A 25,797-nucleotide genomic window follows, 5' to 3' on the forward strand; every position below is an offset into this window, starting at 1 on the left:
TGCCCGATCCAGCAGCAGTTACACGAAGACACCGGGGAACACCTCTTACGAGAATGTTGCGATCTGTTCGAATTGCATTTATGAAGTCCTGTGCTGGAAACTGATAAGTGAGCACAGTAACAATTGTAACCAGCATGAGAGAGGAGCTGACAAGAGTGGCCCCAGCTGTAAGTTACCTTCCGTTTATCAAGGCAATCCCCGTGCGACTCATGCTTTCAGAACTGCTGAATTACTTCTCCAATAATGCACACATTGTAGTATTTGCTATTTCCAGTCAAACAGCTCCTAAGCTCAGGTAATTCCCACGCCAACGAAGTTTTGCCACTAGTGCTCTTTAGTGCCAACATCTCCCTTACAGCAGGACGAATTGATGGCCATAGCAGTGGTGAAGCATCTGCCTTGTATACAAGAGGTGCTGGGTTTGAATTCAGGTGCCACTGGAAACCCACCAGTTTTTCTAATGGGTTTTTCTCCTGGCTTGGTGCTCGGTTACTTGTGGGGGTTCTCATCTCAAAAGAAGGTCCTACAGAGATTTCTAGGTGTTGTCTCTGGGCACCCCTTGCCCAACTACAGATGGCCTTGCTTTAGAACATGCACCATGGCTGCGGGAGGCAGACCAGAGCTGCTGTTACTGGTAAAATAGGTACAAGTGCGCTCCCAGCCAGGTGATCGCCCATTACTCTACCTCAGTGCTTGGAAAAGGGTATACTCAACCAAAGAGATTGTACCCCGCAGGGAGATCACAGAACACTGGGTGGTTCTCAAAGACTAGCACGCGCACAAAAGAAATTGTGTAGGCCATCATGTGGTAAGAGATACCAATGGACCCAGTTCTTCTGTTCTACTCATTGCCATGACAATACTGCCGTAGATTTTCCTTACATTGTGTGGGGATGCCAGACTCTCTTGAGTAACACTGAAAAGGATCCACACATTATATTAAATATAATGAATGCTTTCATAAACAAAGGCATGGTGTTCTTAATTACAGCTATCTTATGTATATCAATCTGTGGCCATGTTGGGAGGGGAGCTGCAACATTAGTACCAAAACAGAGTGTTGCAACCGTGTAGTTTTACAGGATTTTCTGCTCTAAACAGTTTCCAGTGATGAAAATTACAATTCCTCTTTCAATTGCTAACTGCCTATTCCATTCAACCAATATGAAGTACATTATTTTACCTTCAACCACAAATCTCATGACGCATTCCAATCAGTTGTCAGTCCCTTTGAAATCTAGGCTAGAATCAGTTTTTTGTTTTTCTTAAACCAAGAATGGCAGACACCAAAAAAACGTTTGAAAAATGAACATGTAATTCCAAACGTTTTGACACCTGGGGTACACACTGCACATACATGACTTGAATCTGACGCTTCTTTGTACAGGAGCTTTTCAATTCCCCAAGGTGTCTCTCTCGTGTGTTGACAGTGCCTAGCAGTTAGTTCCTCCTTACCTAGTGCAATCAGCAGAGCTGCAAGAGAGGACTAGAGGTGCTCAAAGGCACAACTGTATTTGCCTTTCGTAAAAATACAGTCACTAGGACACCAACAAAATATCGGAAGTGGTGGGGATGTGGGCAGGAAGGGACAACTGCTGCAAGCCAGGCACAGCAGGATGGACAAGGCAGTAAGTGGGGGAGGAAAATAAGAGAGGGGGTGTGGATAATATGAAACTATAGCTTACAATGAAATAGTAGCACGAAATATTTAACACTTTGTACAGCCTCCCAAACCGGGAGAATTGAACAGGGCAAGGAAAGGAGGGGGGGGAGGCCCATGAATGTGAGAGAAAATGAAAGCAAAACAAGAAAAGGAGGGTTCAAGGTGTCAAAAGGAGGGCCCCGCCTCCCTTATAAAACACTCAACATCAGCGCACACTCCTTTCTTTTTCTTCATCGTTGGAGAAACTTGCTCAGCGTGCGAGCACACCACACCTTCTATGTGCACATCAACATTGAGAGGGTTGTTAAATGAGGGGGGGCACAGTGAACATCTCGTTCGCACTGTCAGATTGGAGGCTCCAGCGAAGTGACCGAGATGATCTGAGAAGCAGCATCAGCAGCAGGATGAGGGGGGAGGTGATGCCGTCCTCACAGAAGACGGCGCTGTCGTGGCAGTGTCAGAGGGGGTGATGATAGAGAGCACGCGTCTAAAACCACTGCTGGGGACCACAGAAATGGGGGTGGGGTCAGTCATGTCACACTATGTACACAGGGTGGGAGCTGGGTTCACACCACAACCACACGAGTGGCAGTAGCAGCAATCGCACACACACGCACATACACATCACGCACACGCGGGGCAGGCAAGCTTGTGAGGGGGCTGGGCAGGGTCACAGCAGGGAGGGGGCCTTCTTGTTGCACGTCAGACGGTCCAGTTCGGGCCCCGCACACACAGCGGCGGTTATTTACACATCGGGGTGGTCGTCGCACCTCCCCGCCAGGTACTGTGGGGAAGCCTCACTTGGGCACAAATGGGTGCAGGTTTGATGAGGCTGCCACGGCGCACGCAGCTGCCTGCTGGCTTGCTATCATGGCTGCAAACAGAAGCAAAGCAGAAAACGGTGGCAGATGTTAGCCGCTGGCAAGGCTAGTTAGTGACATGTCATGAACATGCAAGGTGCACCATATTAAAGGGAACATATTATCAGCACTTAAAAACAATTACTGCAGTGGCCTCTGACCTCACTTATAAATGCTTGCTAGGTAACCCTCCTGTTGATGAACCTGCCCTTTGTACTTTCTTAATTTGAGTGCGAAAACATTGATAAGTTAAGAATGGAAACCAAAATTCACTTTCACATTGGTTTCATATTTTGACAGGCACAGCACTGACCTGCGTACTAGTTTATTTTTCACAGGACACATACAACCCGAGTGCGATGAAAATACTAAACATACCAAAAGGAAAACCCAGAACCAAAACAGAAATTAACAATGCCATTGTCCATGTCATAGCACTTATGGAGAATATAAATTCAGTTGGATGTCCATAACTGTCATGGCACCTTTCTATCATTTTTGCTCTGGTCAGCTCAGCAAATGCCAGGAAATGAATATCACAGCAAGCTTTTCAACAGATGTTCCCCTGTTCAGGTTTGGTTGTGTTACACTTTTACATCTACACAAGCAAGGGCTACACCTTAATGATACACATGCAAATTGCCTCTGTCTGATAGGCAACTTTCAAGTGAATGTTTTGGACTGTCAAAGTAAATATTCAGATAGCCTATTTAGCTTAGTTTGCCTGCAGTTCATGTATTAACTAAAACTTAGAGTGTTTGTTTTAATTTTATTTTTATCTATTTTGTTACAAATAAGCTCACCCATAAAAATTAAGGTCAAACTGCCACAATATTGTTTGTCCTGGCCTTTATTGTCTATCAGCTTATTTCACAGTTGATGATGCCAAAAGTAGTGCTAAAACGAATGGCAGAATCTCAAACAGTAACACTACACCAGAATACTTTCATAAGAGAGCACGCCATAGTTTATCGCACAGTACTATTAACTGAAGAGTCGTATGAAGCGTTGGCATAGCCAAGCATGGACAAAACAATACCATCCTTGCACGAATATAATGCGTCTTTTTCATTTCTTTTTTTTTTTTTTATTGCCTGCCTGTAGCATTTCCTCAAGTAACAAACAATAACCTGAATATAAAGTGACTGAGGTTTTCTTTTTTCCCAATAGTATCACATTTAAAAAAGCAGTTGCTCAGCCACCAGGTTACTGAGTTTTACAAAGAAGCCAACCTCTCAATGGCAGGAGGTGCAGGTTTGTTAAAAGTGCAACACAATGCAATGAAGTCCATTGAGTGCAAAGGAGGAATCCCACTGCAGAAAAGAAGGCTTTTAATATCACCTTTGGGCCAATGACCCGATTCGCTACGGCGACGAGCGTCCACATGGATTCATTGCACAAACGCTACCACCTCGGCACATGTGCACCTTGCTACTCGTTTACAACAACGTGTTTCTGCGAAAATATTCCGGCACAGCGTGACGGACAACTCATTATCACGATGAGATTCAGCACAGGCCCTGCCACATCTGTGGGCAGTATTGCGTGGCTACAATTCGCATTAATGGATCACGCACACTAAAAATCCACCTTCAAAGCACAAAAATACAGCTTGATTACAGATTCTTCATTCATGTTATAAGTGTAGCTTTTTACGAACTACCAGAGTCATCAGAAGTGTCTCCTAGCAGTACATTCGTGCAAATACAATAAATTGACTAAGCGGTGCAGACAAGGTGGTGTGAGTATATTGTGATTCCAGAGCCCAGAAGCGCTCATGTTGTCTACTTGTATTACATTAGATTGGACAAGGTTCAAAAGCAAGCACTGCAGAATCTGACAACAGCTGTCTGCAGCTCAATGCCACACTTCTTGATTTCAATTTACTTCCTTTTATGAAAGAGAAAAACAAAATATTCTGAAATAAGCAGCTGTGAGTCGCAAGGTATACTGGCAGTTTCTAGAATGGCCCATCATTGTACGCACACAAGTGTATTTCTATGCAGAAAAGCGCATAACATTTCATTTTTATACGGCAGTCGACTCCAGTCATTAAAAGTCCAGTAAGGTATAGCTCTGAAAATGACAAATTTTTAGTTAACAGTTAAGAGCATGATGACCGGCTTTTCCAAGCCTTCTAGGGGCAACATGCCAAAGTTTGGAACTTGCAGGTTGTTACGAAATGAATGAGATGTCAAAGATGTTACCATTTATAAATTACTTTGCTCCGCAAACACATTTCCTTTAACAGAAGTAGTAACACTGTCCATCATCTCAAACATGGCTGATTGAAGAAACAGGTTACAGAGCCAACAGATCCGGCACTTTAAATACACATAACATTCAGGAAGGAGGGACATTAGCATACATTCGCCTGTAGTTGTAGCTGAGGAAACTGTTATAATGCCATTGCCATCATGTTGGAAATATGTCCCACAGCGTACACGATTATGTGAGACCTGCCACAGTGGTGGAAGCCTGCTGCGAACAGAGTGTCTGTGACAGCCCATTCTCCTCCCAATGCTCCAGGAAGGTAAAAACATAAGATGGCCTTTGTGCTAAGAACACGATGTATACTATGAGATATAAGGAAAAATCAAGAGTACCTTAAAGAGTTTCACTGTTGGGCCTGCACATCTATCAGTTAAAGGTCATGCTGTCTAGAAACTAGAATGGGCATTCAAGCTACTCAGGAACCAAGCTTTGCAGTACAAAGTGTCTTCAAAGTTAAACTAGTGCTAATTTTAATAATGCTATGCTAGCTACACGAAATGTGCTTGCACAGTTAGTTTATACACTTTTAATGGACACAAATTTTGCAACGAATTAGAGTAATCTAACGCATAACCAACAAAAGCTTAACTTTCTGCTATTACGGTTACGGTATACACTTATATCAGGGGACGCGTGAACGTCGAGTGTCCCCGCAATTTGAAAATTTGAAACACCAGGAAAATTGTATTTGAAGACAACTTCACCATGTTTAATTCTCCTGGAGCGCTTCTCTTTCGAGATATTCATTATCAAATTTAACACTCGGCCAGCTAATTTCACATTCAGGGATATGGATCTTTATGCAATGACAAGCCATGAGGGAATGTCAGGGAAAGGGAAAAACTGTCATCCCTTTCGGCAGCCGAGAGCAAGAGTGCAGCTGTTATTGGCTTTGCCCAGCTTGCAAACAATGTGCCACATGCAGTAAGCTACTTCACATGGGGACTTGATGTCGTGCCGGTATCCATGCTCCTGAATGCAAAATTAACTGAGTGTCAAATTTGATGATGAATATATCGGAACAAAAGCACTCCAGGAAAATCAAACATGAAGTTATCTTCAAATACGATTGTCTTATCGTTTCAAATATAAACAAACACCATAATTGTGATAGCAAAAAAAGTTTTGTTAAGTATGCATTTGGTGAATAATTAGTTGCAAAAATTCTGTCCGCAAAACGCATAAACCACCTACCTGTGCAAGCAGATTTTGCATAGCTAGAATAGCAATTTTATTAAAATTTGTGTTAGTTTAACTTTGAAAACCCTGTATAAGTACTTTCACTTGATGGAGAGGGCAATTTTTGCAAGTTTGGCATGCTATTTCACTGACAAACAATCATTTAGAAAGCCAATCATATGCTCCCCAAATACAAGTAGTCTAATCTTTGGTGCCAAAAGTCCCAAGGTCACTGCACATGCGAATGATCCTACCATTATGTAAGTCATTGAGACAGTGCAGAACTTTCATTGTTCCAAAACCCTAGAGACAACAGCTTTAGCACAGCACCACCACACACAGTTACCGATACTGTTCAGCCCACCTGCAAGTCATTGCTAATCCATTCCATACATGTGCCTGTGCAGATAATCTAGCATGCTAAAAGCTGCACGGTGGGCAGAGGACAACAAGGGTGTCGGCAGGTGGTAGCATTGTGCCAAAGATGCCTAATAAGAACAGTGCCCCTTACTCTCGTAAGCCTCAGAGAGCTACAAAAGTTTCGCAGGGGGCCTAGCAGCAGATCTCATCACTCTCAAAATGTGTTGGAAGCTGTTTAACAATGACTGTATATCCAAATGCATTTTCTTTTTTAAAACATTGTTGTCGCGGAGAAGCAAAAACATACTTTAAAATTTTTTTTTATTCCCGTTATTCCCCCTACCTTCAAATTTGCCTATCTCTGAATCTCTGCTGCCTCTTCCAGGAACTGCAAGTTTGACTGCATTAAGCAGAGAAGGGAAGTCCTATTTACCATCACACGGTAGGGTCTCTGTGGTGGCGCCTGCTTCCATGGGCTTGGGGGCACTACAAACCAAGGGCGCCATGAGATTAGGGGACTGAAATGGCGCGGAGTGTATGACCAGATCGGTTGGCTCTCCCTTTCTTAGGAGCAGTACAGTAAAAGCTTGTCAATTCAGCCCTAGTTAACTTGAAAAACCAGATAATGCGAACTTGCTGTATGGTGCTGATCATATATGCATTATCTTTTGGCATCAAAGGCTTGTTCTTTCTTTAGTCTCTGTCTTGGTTATGCTAGTAATCATGTCTCAATAAAACTTGCTGGACGAGTTGGTTCATATTGCAGTGATATATGGCCACAAACCAGTTAATTCAGTCAAGCCCAAGAGCTCGGTGACGGAAAACTGCCAAACTACACCAGAACCTGCGGCACACATATCGATACTTGCTTAAAGAAGAACCACATTATACTTTGCATATACTTTTTAAATGCATATTTGATTCAGCGCCATGCATACTATGCAACTGATACTACTCAAATTACTGCTAAGAAGAATTCAACACACTTAGATTGCAACCTCATTGAAACTTGCAGGATACATTGCAATAAAATATGATGTTACCAACTGGCCGCCAGCAGTGAAATAAAGGAGGGGTGGTTGATAGTGCAAAGCATGCTTATTTGGACGTAGACATGCGTCATGCCACTGTTGTGTGCTGCTGCATGTGAACAAAGTTGCGACATTTGCAACCGTTTGTGGCAGTTAGATGCGAGTTTTCCTAACAGGTGGCAAGTGCTATGTCACTAGAACAAGTCGAGGACCAGCACAGTCACCGCATTTTGCAGAACAGGGCACAAAGACAAGCTTCTGCATTATATGAAGGTATACTGGTGCAGTGAACATTTCTTAATTGTTTTGTCTGTTCAGTGACGTGACATTTAGATAACTCAGATATTTGTACTGGTCCCGTGAAATCAAACTCATTGAGCTTTTATTGTATTCAGTTCCTAAGCTACCATATTTACTCGTGTATGGCCTGCACTTTCTTTCTGGAAATTTTACATTGTGGGGGCCTTACATGAGGCTGCCTTATGGCAACTTACTGAAGCCTCAAACTGCGCTCAGACTGTTACGCAAATAAATGCAACCACTGGCGACTGACTATGAACACATTTACAGTCGCCGACCTATTTTTCGGACACGGACTAGTGCCATCCTGTAGCGGCTTGCGGGAATGAATCAGCATGCGAGTATGCAGTTAAACTTTTTTCCCCAAATTTTCGCAGTCCAAAATGGTGATGCAGGCATTACATTAATAAATACGGCATGTAGAACACTTCCAACTTGCAGTGAATAGCCTTGCATGGGTTTAAACATTAGTCTCTTTAAATGCCAACAGCAACGAAATTTCACTTTGGCTAAATTGATTATAAATAAGTAAGTAGTACAGTAGACTTCCGTTAATTCGAATCCAGTTATTTAGATTTCCCGGTTAATTCAATCCCGATCAAATGTCCCGGCCGGTGCCCATACATATCTATGGTACCAAATATTTGTTATTTCAATCCTGAAAATAGCCTTCACTGAATAATTCGAAGTTGGCTATCATGCACGCATCCAATCCCAATGGTGACTGCACTCGTGACTTCAATGGTGACTCCAATAGCAGCAGAGACCCACTCGGTGGTGCTCAGGATACAGTGAATGTGTCGGACACACATTAAAAAAAAAAAAAAAAAAAGAAAATTGTCCAAGACATCTATTTTCGGCCTGCCCTAGGAAGATCTTAAAAGCAAAATCAGTATGCTCCCCATAATGAATTATTACAGTATTTAGTCGATTCTAATGCACATATTTTTGTTCCCATGAAAATGTTTTTGGAAATTGCTTGGACGGTGCAATCTGATTCGAAACCAAAACTGTGTTTACGGCATCCGCAACAGCCTACAGTCTAAGCCAGCCTAGCCAGCATCATTGCTATTGCCACCGCAGGATGGCAACCAAGGATGGTGACAAATGCGCAACTTTCAGTCATATTACGAAAGCACATTATAACAATAAGCTATTTTACATGTTAAGCTATTGTCAACCCACTGCATTGTGTGTTCTTTGCATTCTGGAGGACAAACTATCAAAGTGGTTAGTCTAAGATGTGGGCCACCATTCCGTTTGCAACTGTTACAGAGACGTTTGATAAATGCAAAATATCAAACGTGCTATGAAGCATACAGAGCATGTTGTGGTTCTTCATAGACAGTGATAAAGTGCTGTCTGAGAATGATGACGATGGACATTAGGTAAATAGATTTCCATTCTGTGAAGGTAAAGTTCGCTGGTTTCTTTCTTTTTTATTTTCTTTTTTTTTATTGCCAGAATCGGAGGCATGCTACGTTTTCCTTGCTAAAAAATTCAGTGCACATTTGATTTCTACTTTGTTTAGGAGCTCTAATGCAATATTCAGGTTAATTTTCTGCTCTAACTCTTTCCTTACCGGGCCAATATAAATCGATGAATTTAATTGACAGTTTTTCAACACATTCTTAAACATTTACGTTGGAATACTTTTAGCAATGCCATGCACCGTCTGAAATAATGACTGAACTTTAACTATTGCTCAGATTTGAGAATTTTCGGCAGATTGGGGTGTATGGAAAAATCTAGGCAGTTTTAACAATGTCTCGAACAACAATAGATGCTCATGAGCGCCTGTTATTTTGACAATTGTGTTCGTCTAATATTTAATATTAAGTGCAACATTATTTTTCCCACTGTGAGTTGCAGTTATCCATAAGCGTTTCGACAGTGTATGTACAGGTTAGGTTAGCAATCTTTCCAGTCGGGCGGAGTGTGTGGAGTTTTCACGCACACTCTTAAGAGCATGCATTTGATTTCAGACAGACCTTCAACCAAAGCTTAACTAGCAGTTTAATCTTTTACACTTTGAACACTGCCTGTACAAGTGCCCTTATTCAATACAGTACAATATTGTGCAACACTCCACATTATATACAGTACTGGATGGAAACTGAACAAAGCACGTGGAGCCTCCAGCACCAGTTGCACGCGCACTAGACCAGCTTGCTTGCACAGAAAAACTGATCAAATGCAATACAGTGAAACCTTGTTACTACGTACACCCCATTAACAAAATTTTCAGATTAACGAACTTATCAGAAATCACCTGCTGACTGTTTATAGTTTCAATGTAAAAATATTGCAGTACAACAAACTTGTGTTCACAGAGGCAATTTAAAAAACATGTTGGAGTGAAAAAATACGGATAAGGTAGCCGCGGCTGGTTCTTTTAATGCGCTTGTCTTCCTATTGTCAGGATTTGCAGAAATAAAACAGAAAAACTTTTCAGAATAACGGTCGTTATTCAGTTTCCGCCTCATGTTAACCCTTTCAGGGTCAATGACGTACATATACGTCCTCCGCAAACACCGTCAAAATGGTCAATGACCTACATGTACGTCATCGTTTGGATCAGGACAGCCAAGTGGCTCTCCTGGACCAAGCCCAGTGAGCCGCTCGTACCAGTGAGCCCTGGACTAGGGGCCCCAACCACAGGATCTCAAATTTTGTTTTATTCATTAAAGTTTCTCTCTTGAACGTTTAAAAATTGTGCCTCTTTTGATCATTTCTTTCGCTTGGCATGTGCTGCCACTTGATGGGAATACGAGGAATGTTTACTTCCACCGATGCCTCTCCGTTTCTTTTCTTTTCTTTAATGGCAATGGGGTGTCAGCTATCGCTCGCGCATCCGGGCACGCGCGTGCGCAGCGGCAGCAAGTTTCAGTTTTCTCCTGCGGTGGCTCCCGCTTGTTGCACGCCACGCGCTAAACTGATGGCTATCTGGTTTCAAATCTCTCAAAGGATGATCACTTGTTACTCGATCGTTTATTGCTCACAGCGGCGCGATTACACCTGTTCCCGGGCAGGTGCGTATATACACAAACAATGCTGCCATTTTTGTGTTTCCTTTTTTGGAGACCACGAAAGCTCTATCGCACTTTGTTGGTGATAAGACGAATGCTTCTCACTTGTTTCGGTTTCCGGATGGGCACACAACCATTTTTCAGTGAGCTTATCTTCTTATTCATGAATCAACATTGTGTATTTTACAACACAAACAATTTTTTCGTCACTTTACAGTCACCCTAAAAAATTACGACCATTTTTTTTTTTCGAAATAGATTCTTTCAAAGAATTTAAATCAGCAATAAAAGAAATCAACACTGGGGGGTGGCATTTGGCAAAAGAATTCTACCCTCAACGACTCAGTGCTACGAGCTAACATTCCAAAATCTGGAAATACTTAGATTTCCGTGTATCCTTTACAGCAGCCGGAACAGTAGGCCAGCAGACGACAAGATGCAGAAAGCGGACACCGCGGCGCACGGGTTTAGAAAACCCGAGACGAAGCTGGAGGAAAAAAACACGAGGACTTTTTTTTTTTTCACTTCATAGGCGACATGGAGCTTCTTCTTTCGTCAGCATCTTTTTTGTGCACGCCACTCTATATACAGTGCTGCAGTGGTACGTGGCAATGGAATCTATAGAAAATAGCAACAGTGCAGATCGAAAACCATCAGCGACGTCTTCGTGAACAGCTCATACGGTGGGTGACAACTGATAAACTGATGGGCGAAATGGTTAATTTCGGGGCTTTCACTATAATGACCTATCAGAATAACGAACAATTTCCCGTGGTCCCCTGGTTCGTTTTATCGAGATTTCATTGTATACAAGGATGAGGAGGCTTCTGCATGCTCCCTGACCTGACCATTGCTTCATGAACCTAAATAATTCAATAAAATTGAACCAGGTGCCTGCTGCCATTAGCGAAAACAAGTGCTCCCTGCAAAATAGGAACTTAGCCGTTTTCACATTTACAAAGATACTGCTTTCCTGCATAGCATGGGCATCACTATGGCTAGTATTGATTGAACAAATCTGTACAATAATATTTTTGCGTAATCTAACTTCCAAAAAAGTTGGGAAGAGCCAGGCAGGCACATATTTTGTATATTTCAGTTTTTTTGTTTTTGTTTTAACTCTCAGTACTTATACTAAAAATAGCAAATTGTTGCTTTTGCCAAGGTTTCCGAGGTCCTTCTTTGAAGTTTCCCATAAGAATTCTGAGAAACTGTCTCAAGCATTTTTTACTGCTTTACATGCATTCAATACACCAGTCATCAGGCTATAATTTTATGTATCGCGATATACGTTGCGACTACTACGTCTTGAAATAAAACGTTAAAACATAAAAGGACCGAACAAGAGCCCATTTCTAGCAGTAAGAAAAAAGTTACTCATAAAAAGTGGTACCACACGTTTGATTCGGGGATGTGTTATAATCGAGGCATACACTACCAAATGAACTAGTGTTTTTTCTCCCTCTTGTTCATTTCGGCCCACTGGATAGTTTGACCAATTTCATCAGTCCCGTCAGGGTCGAATTAACAGAAGTCAACTGTAACAGCATCTGAATGGCACATAAGATCATTCATCCGTGCTTGTCTGTTTTAATTAATGTATTGAAATTCCATCGGAATAGTATGCAAAAGGCAAGGATATTCTCCCCACACATTAAATTTATGTAACACAAACAGTGCATTAAAAAAAATGGGGGGGGGGGGGGGGGGCACCTGTTGCATTGTTCACATTTCCCTTGTTCCCGGGAGCCCATTACCCCCACGCGGACATACCTCCATATGGGTCGTAAATGGGGTACCCCACTCCCACGTGGGTGTGGTGGTGTGTGTGAAGGTGCCTCTGGGGTGGAGGTGATCGGGACGACCCATCAGTGGCAGTGCTGGGCGACCCCGTCACACCACCAGGAGGCACTGCCACTCCCGGGGGAAGGCCACCAGGGCCTTGTGGACCCATGGCTGCAGATCCTGGCCCAAGCACACCTTTGGCCAGGTCGGCAGCACCCCCCATCACCACAGGGGGAGGCCCCACAGAGGATGACCCCTCACTTCCAACCCCCCGCGACGGAGGACCCTTCTCGGGAGGGCCCCCTTTTGGAGGGCGCTCCCCAGCCACATGTGGAGATGGCGAAGCTGCTGCACGCTCCTGGAGCTCATGTATCTTGTGGTTGCTGCGCAAACAGAGAACAGAACAACGCATGATTCAGACCCTGTTTATTAGGAAGGCCCACCAGGGCTGTTGTCTCTCCACCAGGTATATTTGGTTGACTTTACAAATCACACTTTGAGCAATACTGCTTTTAGTGTGTGCTCATTGGCCACCCCATTAGCAACAGACACAATTGCTAAATTAGCAGAGGTAGCACAGCTAAACCTCGACAAAAGGAAGTCAATAAAATTGGCACTTCGTTATGTTGAAATTCGACCATTCATGCAAATGTATACAACCACAGATGAATTTTTCTTGCAGAGAAGGGGCCGTGAGACTTCCAAATTATCCGGCAAAAAGAAAGAGAGAAAGGAGGGAAAAGGGACAAAAGGGAGAGATATCATTTTATTGAATTTGTGTGTTGGCGACCAATGATATGGTTTCATGCCATGTTGATGATATCATTACATCGAAGGTATGAAGGTACGCTTGTGAAGCTTTTGCGTCGACTCCACTGCCGTGGCTTGTAGTGCCCGCAGTGGGATGACGTTGCCAGCGGACCGCTCTTCAAACAGTCGGACCAATGCAACATCAAAACCCGTCGGACGCCACAGAAAAAACTCGGTGCTGAAATCGCATGAAAGCGAGGCAACGGGAAGTCAACGGGAGACAATCTGTTGGTCCCGACCGCGATGTTGTAAATCTGCAACACTGCGCGTGCATATCGGGTCCGAATTTTATTGAGATTGGGTACGCCGTCCGAAACTTCAGTACCCATTATGCATTGTTCCAAGCATTGGTTCTACAAGTAAAAAAGCCGCCGTTTTGCACAAAAAGTGAAGCACTGATAGCGATAGCAAAGTATTAGACAACTAAACAAAGTAAGGCATAGCCTCCTATATACTTCATGCCTGCCCATCGGAGCCGAGAACGCAAGGAACCGGTCGTCGCGCCTAGCGCCGTCACTCGCCACCAGTTGGCGGTGCTACCCCAGAATAGAAATACAGGACGCTCTACGGCGGCGTGCGCTGTAGCATAACTATATATCACACAATTTTTTTTTACCGGTGCCGATTTTACTGTTTTACAACATCTCCGGGCGTTTAACGCCGACACAGAAGCATACAGGCCGCCGCGCATTGCTTCTTCCAAAAGAAAAGAACGATAAAAGGAAAACCACATGCAGCTCTTATCTGTACTAGAATGAAGCTTCATTTTCCTTCTGCTTATTATTACATATGTTTTGTATGTCAGTGTCGAAAAAAAATAATGTCGGCTCTAATAACTGCACAACAAAAGCTTTTATTGCCATCATTTGGATTTAAAGTTTGTGGAGCTTTCATGACAGGGGCTTCTGTGAAAAAACTTTTGCGATTTCGTTCTTGTCCGTTATCTTCAGCACAAAATTAGTGAATAGAGGGCGGAAGAACTTTGTCACCATGATCTCAAACAGCTTCTCGTGGTGCTCAGGCACTGAACAATTACATAGTTCACGCTCTCGCAGCACTTGAGCAGCATTCACAGCAGTCTCCCTCAGCGGCTGCGTAAAATTTCTTAGCTTAGCGAGCACTACTTCAACCTACTTGTGCAAAGAGTTCAGCACAACTACGAGTTCGTCTGACCGATACAGCAGACGGCTTCTGTCTTGAAGCCTAATCGGAGAATCTGATGGCGCCGAGGGCTTGGGCTTTGTCAATAAACTGAGGCATTCTTTGCAAGACACCCGCTCATTAACAGCTTAACAGCTCTCGATAGGTATCCGCCAACCATCGCTAGTGCTGCACATTCTGGCGAACGAAACGTTTCCTTGCGCCCGGTAATGTGGTTGAACAGCGCTGCTGTCGCCTCTTAGGGAAATTTTTTGGATGGTTCTGGCGTAGTGCTTACGCTCAGTTGCCGGCGTAGCGACGAGCATGTGCTATCTTCCGTGTCCATCACGTTGCTGTTTGTCGATGTTGACGCAATGCCTGTCTTCAGAGACTTTTCTGTTCCGCACAAAACTGCCCGTGAGTCTGTCTGATCGTTGCTTCCAGCTGACCTCCTCAACCACCCAAAAAAAGATTCATTGGCGTCAGACGAGAGCTTTCTAGTCAGAACAAATCGAAAGTGCATCTCTCTCAGCAAGTATCTGAGGCATTCCACGTTTGACACATTCAAACTTGGAGCCACTTCTCTGGAAGTTCTTCATCGCTCGGAATTTCATGAAATGAGATGCCCGGGACCTTTCTCTTACTGTACGAGGTGCATCCAGGTCCACAACAATACGCCATACTACTGGGTATCAACTCGCAAAGCACCCTATCAAACCACTTCAAGTAGCACAACTCACTCGTGACCACAATGTCTTCTTTTCGGCCAGAAGGCTCTCATTTGCGCTGCTGCTAGACGTCCTCAATACGGAACTGACAGTGTCACCACTGCCACAGTCCTTCAATAGGGTACCCTGCTGCAGCTCACCGCGGCAATCCAAGGCAGAAGGCAAGTTTTTTTCCCAGCCGTGGACTGCAGCAGAAAGGTGGTCTCCCAGCAAACCATCGGCAGGCGAGGCAAATTAATATTGTCTCGATTTGACACTAATGGAAACGTGCACACGCAATTTTTCCCGCCTTTAACCATGCACGGCGGCTAGCGAACTATTCTGGGGTAGCAGCGCCCCTAGCGGGCGACCTGCGAGGAGGTCAGGAGAGGAGGTTGAACGGCGCTCCCGGAGTGATTGCACGGGCACAGAAAGTATATAGGAGGCTATGAGTAAGGATTGTAGTCTTATCAGGCCATGTAACAGTGGCAGAACAGCCATTTCACTTTTTCACGCAGGTAGAAATCTACTTTGGCGCAGCGACAAGCACTTTTGGCACAGATGTGCTATATGCCAGATATGGCCTCAATTTTACTGAAATAAGCAATAAACGTAGTGCAGAGCTGGCTTTAGGCGCATCAATGAGGCATGCAGGCTACAAATGACCAAGCTAGTTTATTAATCTTTAACAGAATGGCTTTCCCTGTGCTTATATCACATTATGAAGCCGCTTTTACGATTAAGAGATGCAACAGGCATTTATACATTCGGCGCGCTTCAAACAAGCAAAAAAAAAAGTTTCCAAAGCTAGAGCCTGTCAACAAGACCACGCCCTTGGATGTGCACGACTAAACCTAATTTACTATGGAGACGTCTACAGGTTTCTTCTAGTGTGCACAATCTTTCCTGCATAATCATGCTGCCGAATATGTGTGTCACGGAGCGGCATAGTTTCAAGTCATCGACATGCCGATTAATGGGCGTCAAAAACATCGTGGTCCCACGGTGCGGCATATAGTTTTGAGATAGCGACACGCCAATTAACGAACCCAAGTCTGTGCGTGTGCATCCGTGTGGTGCAGTGCAGGGGCATGACCTTGGACAGCGGGGGGGGGGAATCAACCGTTCCCCGGCTCCTAATAAAAGGGGCGCGGCCAAGACTTTTGGGAGGAGTCATGAAATAATTAGGTGAACTCTGCATACCTGCAGTTCCCCAACATAGGGAACTAGGGAAAGGAGAGGCTATTTAAGCACAGGTTTTAGGCCCTGCTAATAAGTATAGATGTTGAACCTATGAGCTGCTGAGAAGCCGTCAGGGGGCTAGTGCCACCCAGTATGCTGATAAATATTTTTTTTTTTTTTTTACTCCCGACTCTGACTCTTTCACTATGTTCGCTCAAGTACGGAACGACCAACCGGCTTGTAAACCACGTCGATCGACTTCGCGCCGACGACTAACGGGTGACAACCGTGACAATGTGAAAGCTGATTAAATTACAACTATGAACACTGCTCTTCCGATCATGCAGGGTTGCAATGAAGGTCCTTGTTCATAAGTAAATTTTGTCATATTGCTAACAACTACGCCAAACAATGTGCCACCGAACACTATTCGAAGCTTCTTTTTGATCCGACATCGGCCTTAAGCGAGCTCTGTGCCACACTAGTACGAGAAATACCTCCAGCACAAATGAAAACAGAGTACAGTGCCTTGACATTGGAACTTATGCCAGAGAGAAATGCCACAAAAGCGTGTCAACAGCAAATGGAGAACTGACGGCATCGGCTATATCCACGATTGTGGCTGCTCCATTGAGTTCCACGATGATGATGACGACAATGGCGATGGCAGCATCCTTTAGGGCCCATTCATATTTGCAACTAGGGGAGGTCGCGCGACCGATTGCGACTGGCGACCAGAAAGCTACTCAAGACGAACGATGTTCACACTGACAAATGCGGCCGACGAGTCGCTCAGCCGAAATGTCTCGCGATATGCCGTTCACGTCTGCTTGAAATGTCATCGCCACGTAAAATAAGCGTCAGCGTATACAGGACGTCCTGTTCCTTCGCATATGATTGGTTCAGCTGTTCTGCGACTGAAAAATCCAGCAGTGAGCGACTGGCCCGAAACAGTCGCATTTCGAGAAAAGCGACCACTTGCGACTGGTCGCTTTGCGACTAACTTGGTCGCGCGACCTCGCCTAGTCGCAAGTGTGAATGGGCCCTTAGGCTCAATTTCAAGTTATCTATCGAGGCACCTATGGTTGGAGGCTTCCAGCGGATAACTATAAAAATATTTGATGTGCCGTGAACTAATGATTTTAGGAGGCCAGCGTTGCCACCAACATAGACACACTTGTCCCACCTAGCTTTTGCAAGCTAAATTCCTTCCCTGCGTTCTCCCAAACTGGAGCCAGAGGATTGCGTGGCAAATATGTCATGGGCCCCGCCTTTGCTTTTCTTCCCCTCTCTCTTGCATTTTTGCTGAGTGGTGCACTTCCGGTGACGGTCTCACATGCCCGAGCTGTTGTGTTTCTCTCATTTCGCGCAGCAGACGATTTATCGCGCTCTGCACGAGAACACCTAATTAGTGATATAAGTCAGTGCCACAATCACAAGCACTGAGGCAGACGTGAGAGGATGAAAGTGCATGATCACGGCGCTGGAACACGGGAGAAAATGATGTAGTTTCATTCTCTGCGCACGCCTGCATGACATGGGCACAAGTAGACAAAATGGAAGTACATCTCTCTTGCTATGGTACGAAGTAAAACAAAAACATGCAGACATTCGGTTTGTAGGTTTTATTATTTCTCCAAATGTTAAGCAACAGATTAAACAGATAACAAATAGCACGGCGCCCGCGAGGAAAAGGAGGCAAACGGTGTTTGGTTTGAAATTTAATCTCTTTCCGCGGCGTGTAGGGATGTAATAATTAGCATACACAATCATTAATGCGCATTGTATGCACTGCGCTTGTCAGTTCAAAATGGTCAGGCCTGGTGAGGGGTCCTTTAAGCTTCATTTGGCACAGGCTTGGCGCACAGGATCGCTCTTGGAGCAATTGGTGCAGCTATTTCATCACTGGTATAAATTGCAGTTAACATTCGCTTACTAATTAAATTACCAAGCACAATATCACGCGCACGCAGGCAAACATGAACAGATCTCACTCGATGACCGCGAACAATCGCTGTCACAGTAGTGGTGTGATGAAGAGTGTCAGCAGCGGTGACCGAGCGCTTTGTTTCCCCCCCTCTTGCTTCAATGCATCTCCAAAACTCGAGGTTACACGTCCTCTAACACTAGGTGCATGGAAAGACAGTGCGTGTGAGGCCACCAGCCATGTCGGCACGCCCAGCCTTCCCACCTGTCACAGATTACCTTCAAGATAATGCACTTAGCCACGCTGACAGCCATGCGTAGCCACGATCAGGCTAGAATGCTAGGCCCCCAATGCTCTTGATCCCGTCATCACGCGTTCATCCCCCTTTCCTGCCACCCGCCGTTGTGTGCCTCAAGCCACCATTATTCTTTGCTCACCCTACATCATGCAATGCAAGATGGGATTTGATCGCCGCTGGACTTCATATGGAACATGACGGCAAGATGCTTTTGCATTTTGTACTGGTACCGCTACTCATGTTTATCATTGTTATTGCCACATGAGGCAGGGATAATTGGCCACAACAAAAACACCAAATTGGTGCTGTTGCAGCGCATGCTTGGAATACAGAACACATTGCGGTGTAGAGCGCATCAATACGAATGTGCAATACGCTGCCCCAACACCGCACTCTTCAGTTATGATCTCGGTTTGCGCTTCGAGATTTCAGAGGACATGACCAGGTGAATTCGCCGCTTTATTACATTGAGGTTCAAAATTTGTGGTGTTCCTATGGACAAGAAGTTTTAAAAAGTTAAATACTTCATTATATTGAGAATTTCGTTATACAGTTAAACATCGATATAACGAACTTGCACCGGCAGCGAAAAACTTTGTTAATTCGAGGTTTTGAAATTTCAGGAGTAAGCACAAGTTCACAATTTCCCAGAGCATTCCTGGCGGATAGTATTTTGTTAGTAAGCATTCACAAATGACAAAAAGGTTAGGCCATAAAAAGTCGCAGTTTCACCCGAAAGATGATGCATTGATTGCGATAGCAAGTTATTAGACAGCTATACAAAGTAAGGATAGTAGTTTTATCGGCGGTATAAACTTGCAAACATTCGCTTACTAACTAAATTAACAAGCATGGTGTCACGCCCGCACAGGGAAACATGAACACATCTCCTGCTCCATAAATAGCATCACAACTGTAGGTGTACTTCAAATAATCAATTCGTCTGCAAATGTATTTGGATGCGCAGAGTTCATATTGGGTGTGAGAACACATGGTGGCACCATCTGCCACTGACATGGTATGAGGGATAACACATTTTGGCTGCTGGCGCTCAAATGAATTACCGCGCGGGCGCCTACCTGGACATTTATACAAGTGCCTTGAAAACAAGCTGGCAAATGCCAAATGACTGGTCCTGAGCAAACTGCAAACACAGAACATTGCAAACATTCACTTACTAACTAAATTAACAAGCATGGTGTCACGCCCATGGTAATCTGTGACAGGTGTGAAGGTTGGGCGTGCCGACATGGCTGGTGGCCTCACACGCACTGTCTTTCCGTGCACCTAGTGTTAGAGGACGTGTAACCTCGAGTTTTGGAGATACTAGAACATGCCATACCATTACAAAACAGAATGCATGGCCACTGTGTGCTGTTACAGCAATAAAATTCACGGAGCCCGCTCTTTTTCTTCTCTCTCTCTCTTTTTTTTTAGCATAAAAGAAGCAATAAAATGTATCTGTGTTGTACACTGTCTGTAAAACAGCAACCAATTTCGTGTCAATGCAGCAATCACACAAATTTTAAAAGAGTGGATTGCACATGCACACGTATCGTATCACGTGATATTTTTATGTCACTGAGAGCGGTATCTGCCTGTGTGTTTCGTTCCCGTTTCTTTTCTTTTTTTAGTTGAAACTAATTTTTTTCAAGATCACCTATGAAAGATAAAGCAATTTTGTCTGTTCAACTGGATTTTATAAGAGGTGACTGTTACTTTTTGACAAAGTGAAATGGTGATGTAGCTAATTAAAAATATACAATAATAACCTTTTCTAATTATTCACTTGTCGAAACTGCAAGAATGAAAGTGAGATGTAGTGAAACCATATATGCCTAGCAGAAATCCCGATACTAGCATCACTTTTGAGACGTGTCCCCAAAATATATTAAAATATGCATTGGCGTTGCAGTTATTATTCCGAACTGTTAGAGGGAGGCTCTTGTAAAACTGTTAACAGAAATGCCAATATATATTGCAACACATTTTGAAGGTGCAGAAAAGAGAGAGAGAAAAAGCAAGGAGAGGAACGGCAGGGAGGTCAGAACTGCTGCTACTATTAGAATTTCTGCTAAGCAGGATATTGTGATTTATTGCGCAAGTAATGTCCGTCTCTTGCAATAAGCCCTCTGAATAGATGGAATTCATTGCACTTTCAAGACTTCACTACTGCTCAATTTTATCATTTCAACATGTAACAAAGTAAACATTTAGCAAGTTAATTAGTCATTCTTTTGAATTATAGCTACCTGGATATTGTGATTTATTTCGCAAGTAATGTCCGTCTCTTGCAATAAGCCCTCTGAATAGGTGGAATTCATTGCACGTTCAAGATTACTCTAAAAACGAAAACAAATATTCTTAAAGTAAACCAAATAAATAAATAAAGCACAGTATATTACAAACGTGGCTGATATCATGGAAACACGTAGCATGCTCAGGTGATGAGCAGCAGTGCAGATGTCTGGGCATGACTCACCCATAGTGCTGGGACACTTGGTGCAGCAGGTCTAGTGCCTTTGGCGGTCCCTGTGGCGGTGCTACGGGTGGTCCCGGCGCCTGTGGGGGTACCTCGGGGGGAGGGACATGGAAGCGCAGGTAGGGAGACGCTCCATACGGTGTAGACAGGCTCCGGTACACCGGCTCAAAGGCCATGTGTGGCGTGAAGTGCGATGGTAGGTAGCCTGGGTGCAGATAGGCATAGTTGGCAGGTGGTGGCGGGCCCGTTGTCTCCATGGTGGGCTTCTGGCCACCCGTTTCCTTCTCCTTATGTTCCTTGGGCGTGCGTGGTGGTTTGTGTGTCACGCTCTTAGGAGGATGCACAACTTCCTTGGGCACAATTTCTGCAGGAGGGGCAGGAGGGGGCGCTGCCTGCTCAGGGGGAAGATAAAATAACCGCCGCTCATACAGCGAATCATAGGGACCAAACTTGGTCTCCGCCTTGGGTTCCTCCTTGCATTCAAGGTCCTTGGTCAACGCAGGCGGTGGCTCAGGAGATGGCCGGCGAGGTGTCATTGATGGTCTTGGAGGAGGGGGAGCCTTCTCGGGTGGCGGGGCCTTATCTACAGTGGGTTCTTTGAGGGAAGCAGCAGCACCCTTGTCTTCCTTGAAGGGTGGATCCACTAAATGTACACGGTATGGGTCATAAGAAAATCCTGGAGCCCCTTGCACAAAGGGGCTAGCAGCACACAGGGAATAAGGGGGAAACTGAGGATAGTCTGTGTCTGGCTTCTTCCCTTCCTGGGGACGGGAAGTGCCAGCTTCCTTGGTTGCTTTGTCCCGACTGCTGACATCCTTCTTTGAGTCTTCTTCAACTGAAGATCCTGGTCCAGCTATGGACACAGGCTTTCCCTCAGGTGCCTGCACCCCAGGAAGAAGGTATGGGGGCTGCCCAAAGTAAGGGTACACACCATACAGTTCGGAGGATGTGCGGGGAGGCTCTTTATCCTTTGCTGCTTCTAATAGAGGAGCAGCATCATCGGATATGTCCGAATATGCTGGACTTTGAACACTCTCCTCCAGGTGAGGTGGGGCCTGCTCTTGTGGGGGTCCAGACTCCGTGAGGGAAGGCGGTGCACCTTCAGGCCCTACCTCATCCTGCATAACCACTGAGCCATTGCCTTCCGGCTTGCGGCTCTTGCTTTTTTTGTGAGGTCTCTTGTGGGGTCGGTTGGGGTCAGACTGCAGAGGAGGAGTCTCCACAGTTGCTGTGAGCACCTTTGCTGGACTCGAGGGTGCAACATTTGCATGGGGTGACTCGGGAGAACACGGGGTTGCAGGACCACACACAACAGATGGGTGCGGGGGAGTGGAAGCTCGTGGTGCACTCGCTGGCACAAATGAAAACACTTGCGATGTGGGGATGCTGACAGTGACAGACACAGGGGAAGTGGGGGGCATGGGGGGTGCGGGGGAGGGTGTCGCTGACACTGGTGTTGTTGACAATGCTGCTGCTGCCACTGGTGCTGGTGCTGGTGGTGGCACCTGCACCGGTGCAGGCGTCGGAGGGGCCTCCTCAGCCGGAGGTGCCAAATCGGGACTGGGGGGCCGGCTGCCTTCCTCTCCACCATCAGAAGTCTCCTCCTCACCCCCCTTTGCATCCCCACAACCATGCGCATGACTCTGGTGGTAGCGCAGGCCGTTGATGTGTTTGTACTTCTTGCCGCAGTTGGGCTCCGGGCACAGGATGAGGGCCGGGGAGCAGGGAGCCTCAGGAGTGGGTGTACTACGCGCCCGGGCCCTCTTCTTGTCGGGAGGACTAAGCTCCAGCTCTGGTGGCTTGCTCCGGCGGCGACCCTCATTCTTGGCTGGACTGCAGGGGACTGCAAATCGGCGCCCTTTCCCGTTGCGAAGCTTTCCCTGGACAGGAGCTGCGCGGGCCGACGCTTCGGCATCACCCCGAGCCCTCTTTGGACGTCCCCCCTTGGGGAGGCCACCCTTAGCATCCAAGTCGCTAGTGGGAGACTCACAAAACCGTGGAGGGGCCCAGTCGTGCCTTGTGCAGTCCAGCAGGGTGCCCACGTATGTCTTGCCTCGCCATGTCACGTTCACCACCAGCACACCTGCATCAACCAAAATCTCAAGGTTATCAAAATACAAAGGTAATTTCAGTGGAGCTAATGCTGTCATCTGTGGCTAATCAGGCCCAACATTGAGAGGACCAAATTCTAAAACCAAACTTATCCTCTCAGCAGACGAAAGTAATATGGCATGATGATGACAGCACAAGAATGGCACGATGATGCTGCACCCCCAGGACTGAATCCTGGGTGAGGTCCAATGTAAGTTTCACTTTCTGATGACTTCAGCAGAGATGACAAACACAATGATTCTACCCGAGACAGAGGTCATGGAAACTGAATAAGGTGCTCTAAACAGCTACCTCCATAATAAAATATATTACATCTCTCATGAAATAGAAGACACAGGCAGGTAAGGTTACAGTACAAGGGGGTGCATCTCACCGCCTTCCGTCTCCTGCCAGACAATGCCTTCAAGAGTGACACTGGTTCCGGGCTCACAGGGCCCTAGACAATCGGGCTCGGTGATGGTTCCCACTGACGTGCACAGCACGCCACTGTCCTTCCGCTCTACACTGGTACTTGCCGCCACAACCTTTGCAGGACTGCCTGGGCACTCCACCTGCAGCATATGTACGGCGTTGTGTCAGGGCATTGCTCCGAAAGTACCCCTACCACTCAAGGGGCCATGATAAGCTTAATCAGACCACAATGTTGTCAATTCAAGCCAAATACACACCAAAACAATAGAAAACACGTAATCTCACTCAGAAGGTGGCTTGCCTGTTCCTTCAACCGCTTGAAATCCTTTCCATTTTTCAGATGACTTCGTGTGTGCACCGGAAAGGCTTATCAGCAGGACTCCTCTAGATAGTCAAACTTCAATTTAATTTAGTTGCATTCACAACGGCATTCAGTTTATTCGATATTCATTCCAAAAGCAACAATATTCGTTAGACAAAAAATTGTGAAACTCGTGCCTCAATGCAAACATACACATAAACAAGTAGAGCAAGATGTTGGGCTAGTTGGTGCAGTGCTTCTAAAATGGCTCATGTAAACAAGGACACGGACAAGAGGAAGACCAGATGGAACAAGCGCCAACCCGCAACTGGCTGTAAAGCAAAACAGCAATGCGAAAAACCTTTCTTTGGGTCAATCTCTTGCTGTATAAAGTCAGTTTTGAGATCAAGCCTATCTTGTCTAGTCTCGTTTGTGGGGATGCGCGACTCTCACGCGTCTCCTGTAATCCGGCTTCACCGCGTGGCTAAGTGCCAGCGGCGGTCGTGGTGGTTGCGGCGCATTGCGAGAGATCGCACGAGTGTCGCGATGCTAACGCCACCGAACGGCGGGGTGACTTGAGAGAAAAAGGTCGAAGGCCGAAGGTCGAAGGTCTTTGGGTGGGGATCGATTAGTGACGCGGACGTCCCGCGCGTGCACTGATCCACGCTTCGCGAGACGTCTCGCGTGGCTCGGAGCGGGGCACCGGTATGGACGAACACGGATCGTTCGAACGCGCCACCGTTCGCGTGACCGTACACGTGAACGACTAGGCGATGGTGTCATTGCATGGGGCGAACGTATTCGCTCGCTATCTGGTCGCGGTGAGTCGGACTTACTTGATTTGTCGCGCGCCCATGTGAATGTTCTATTGGTTCTAATTCGGCTAGTGTGCATTAGTGTATGAAAGGTGCAATAAATGCCCTTTTGATTGTTTGCACTACTGTGTTGTCGTTCCTTTGTCCCAAGAGCATGTGTGAGATCCCACATCTGGCTGCCCAACGTGGGGCTCTTGGGTCATCGGACGATAATTTTACAGTTTTGCTCGGTTCGAGATGTTTTAACCGAAGCGTAGTCCTAGCGTGGATTTTGATAGCTAGTGTCGGCGGTGTGCTTTCTTGAGCGAGGCGACGGTTGCTGTAGCGTGTTTGAACTTTTCAACATGCTAAGCCTTTTCGCGAGTGTTTTGAAGTACACTCGTCGGTACGAGAGCCACGTGGTCTGCATCCTGGGAGAGCGAGGCCTAGCGCCCGCGGAGCATTGGCAAGCCTGAAGCGAGTGAGTACGGAAGCCTCGTGGGTGGTCCGAATTTCTTATGTAAATAGCTTCTTCTATCTCTTTGACTTCGGAAGTCGCGGCTCAGGGAGCCGGATGGCCGCGGGCCACGGGTGCCACTACAGGCTGACTGGTATTGCGGCCTGGCACCGGGCACTCCGACACCGTCTGGGACGGTGGGCGCCGTCAACTCGGATGCTGTGTGCACCGAGCGGGGTAGGACCACCTCACAGAGCTAACGTCTCCTCACAGCTGCCTGTTCTTGTGCCCATTTTGGGTGTTTTTTTTTTTGGGGGGGGGGGGGGGGGGGATGCCGGTTGTTCTCAAAGTAGCGACGCATTAGGCCTAAGGCTTTACAAAGCCGCCTGTCGCACGTGGAGGGACACAACCTGGTGGACCGCTGTATTGAGGTGTCGCACTTTGCTTCCCTCATTTTAGTTAGCCTCGCACGAATTGAAATTACTCGTTCGACTCAAGAAAGCAAGCTTTGTTCACGTGAACTTAGCATCTGAAATGCCACCCGAAATTTTTGCTAGCCGAATTGAACATCGTACCACGTGGGCGATGCGTGTGCCGAATTCCTCTCCCTTGCACTACTTTAGTGTTTGTCGAGTGCGTTGAGTGTACACAGCGTGAGCGGAGTCACCCCTGGTTTGCTGTCACCTGCACATCGT

The 25,797-nt window shown here is 45.9% G+C and overlaps 1 protein-coding gene across 8 annotated transcripts in view; it reads right to left on the reverse strand.

Annotated features, from left to right (window-relative positions):
- Window positions 1-1,293: 1,293 nt before the first annotated feature.
- LOC119442054 (proline-rich protein 36-like) overlaps window positions 1,294-25,797 on the reverse strand; it is a 47,887-nt gene continuing 23,383 nt past the window's right edge. For 5 of the 8 annotated variants that reach the window (XM_037706767.2, XM_037706768.2, XM_049661846.1 and 2 more), the window contains 4 exons: window positions 23,513-23,690; window positions 21,028-23,110; window positions 12,470-12,864; window positions 1,294-2,537 (listed from right to left, as the gene is read on the reverse strand). In XM_037706767.2, the coding sequence (XP_037562695.1) occupies window positions 2,461-2,537; window positions 12,470-12,864; window positions 21,028-23,110; window positions 23,513-23,690 (2,733 nt within the window). In that variant the 3' untranslated portion in view covers window positions 1,294-2,460. Of the gene's footprint in view, window positions 2,538-6,769; window positions 6,823-12,469; window positions 12,865-20,808; window positions 20,888-21,027; window positions 23,111-23,512; window positions 23,691-25,797 lie in introns of those variants that run through there. The other 3 variants (XM_049661850.1, XM_049661849.1, XM_049661851.1) reach the window with 3 other exon arrangements.

The sequence above is a fragment of the Dermacentor silvarum genome, chromosome 2 (assembly GCF_013339745.2).
Source record: "Dermacentor silvarum isolate Dsil-2018 chromosome 2, BIME_Dsil_1.4, whole genome shotgun sequence".
NCBI classification, from domain to species: domain Eukaryota; kingdom Metazoa; phylum Arthropoda; class Arachnida; order Ixodida; family Ixodidae; genus Dermacentor; species Dermacentor silvarum.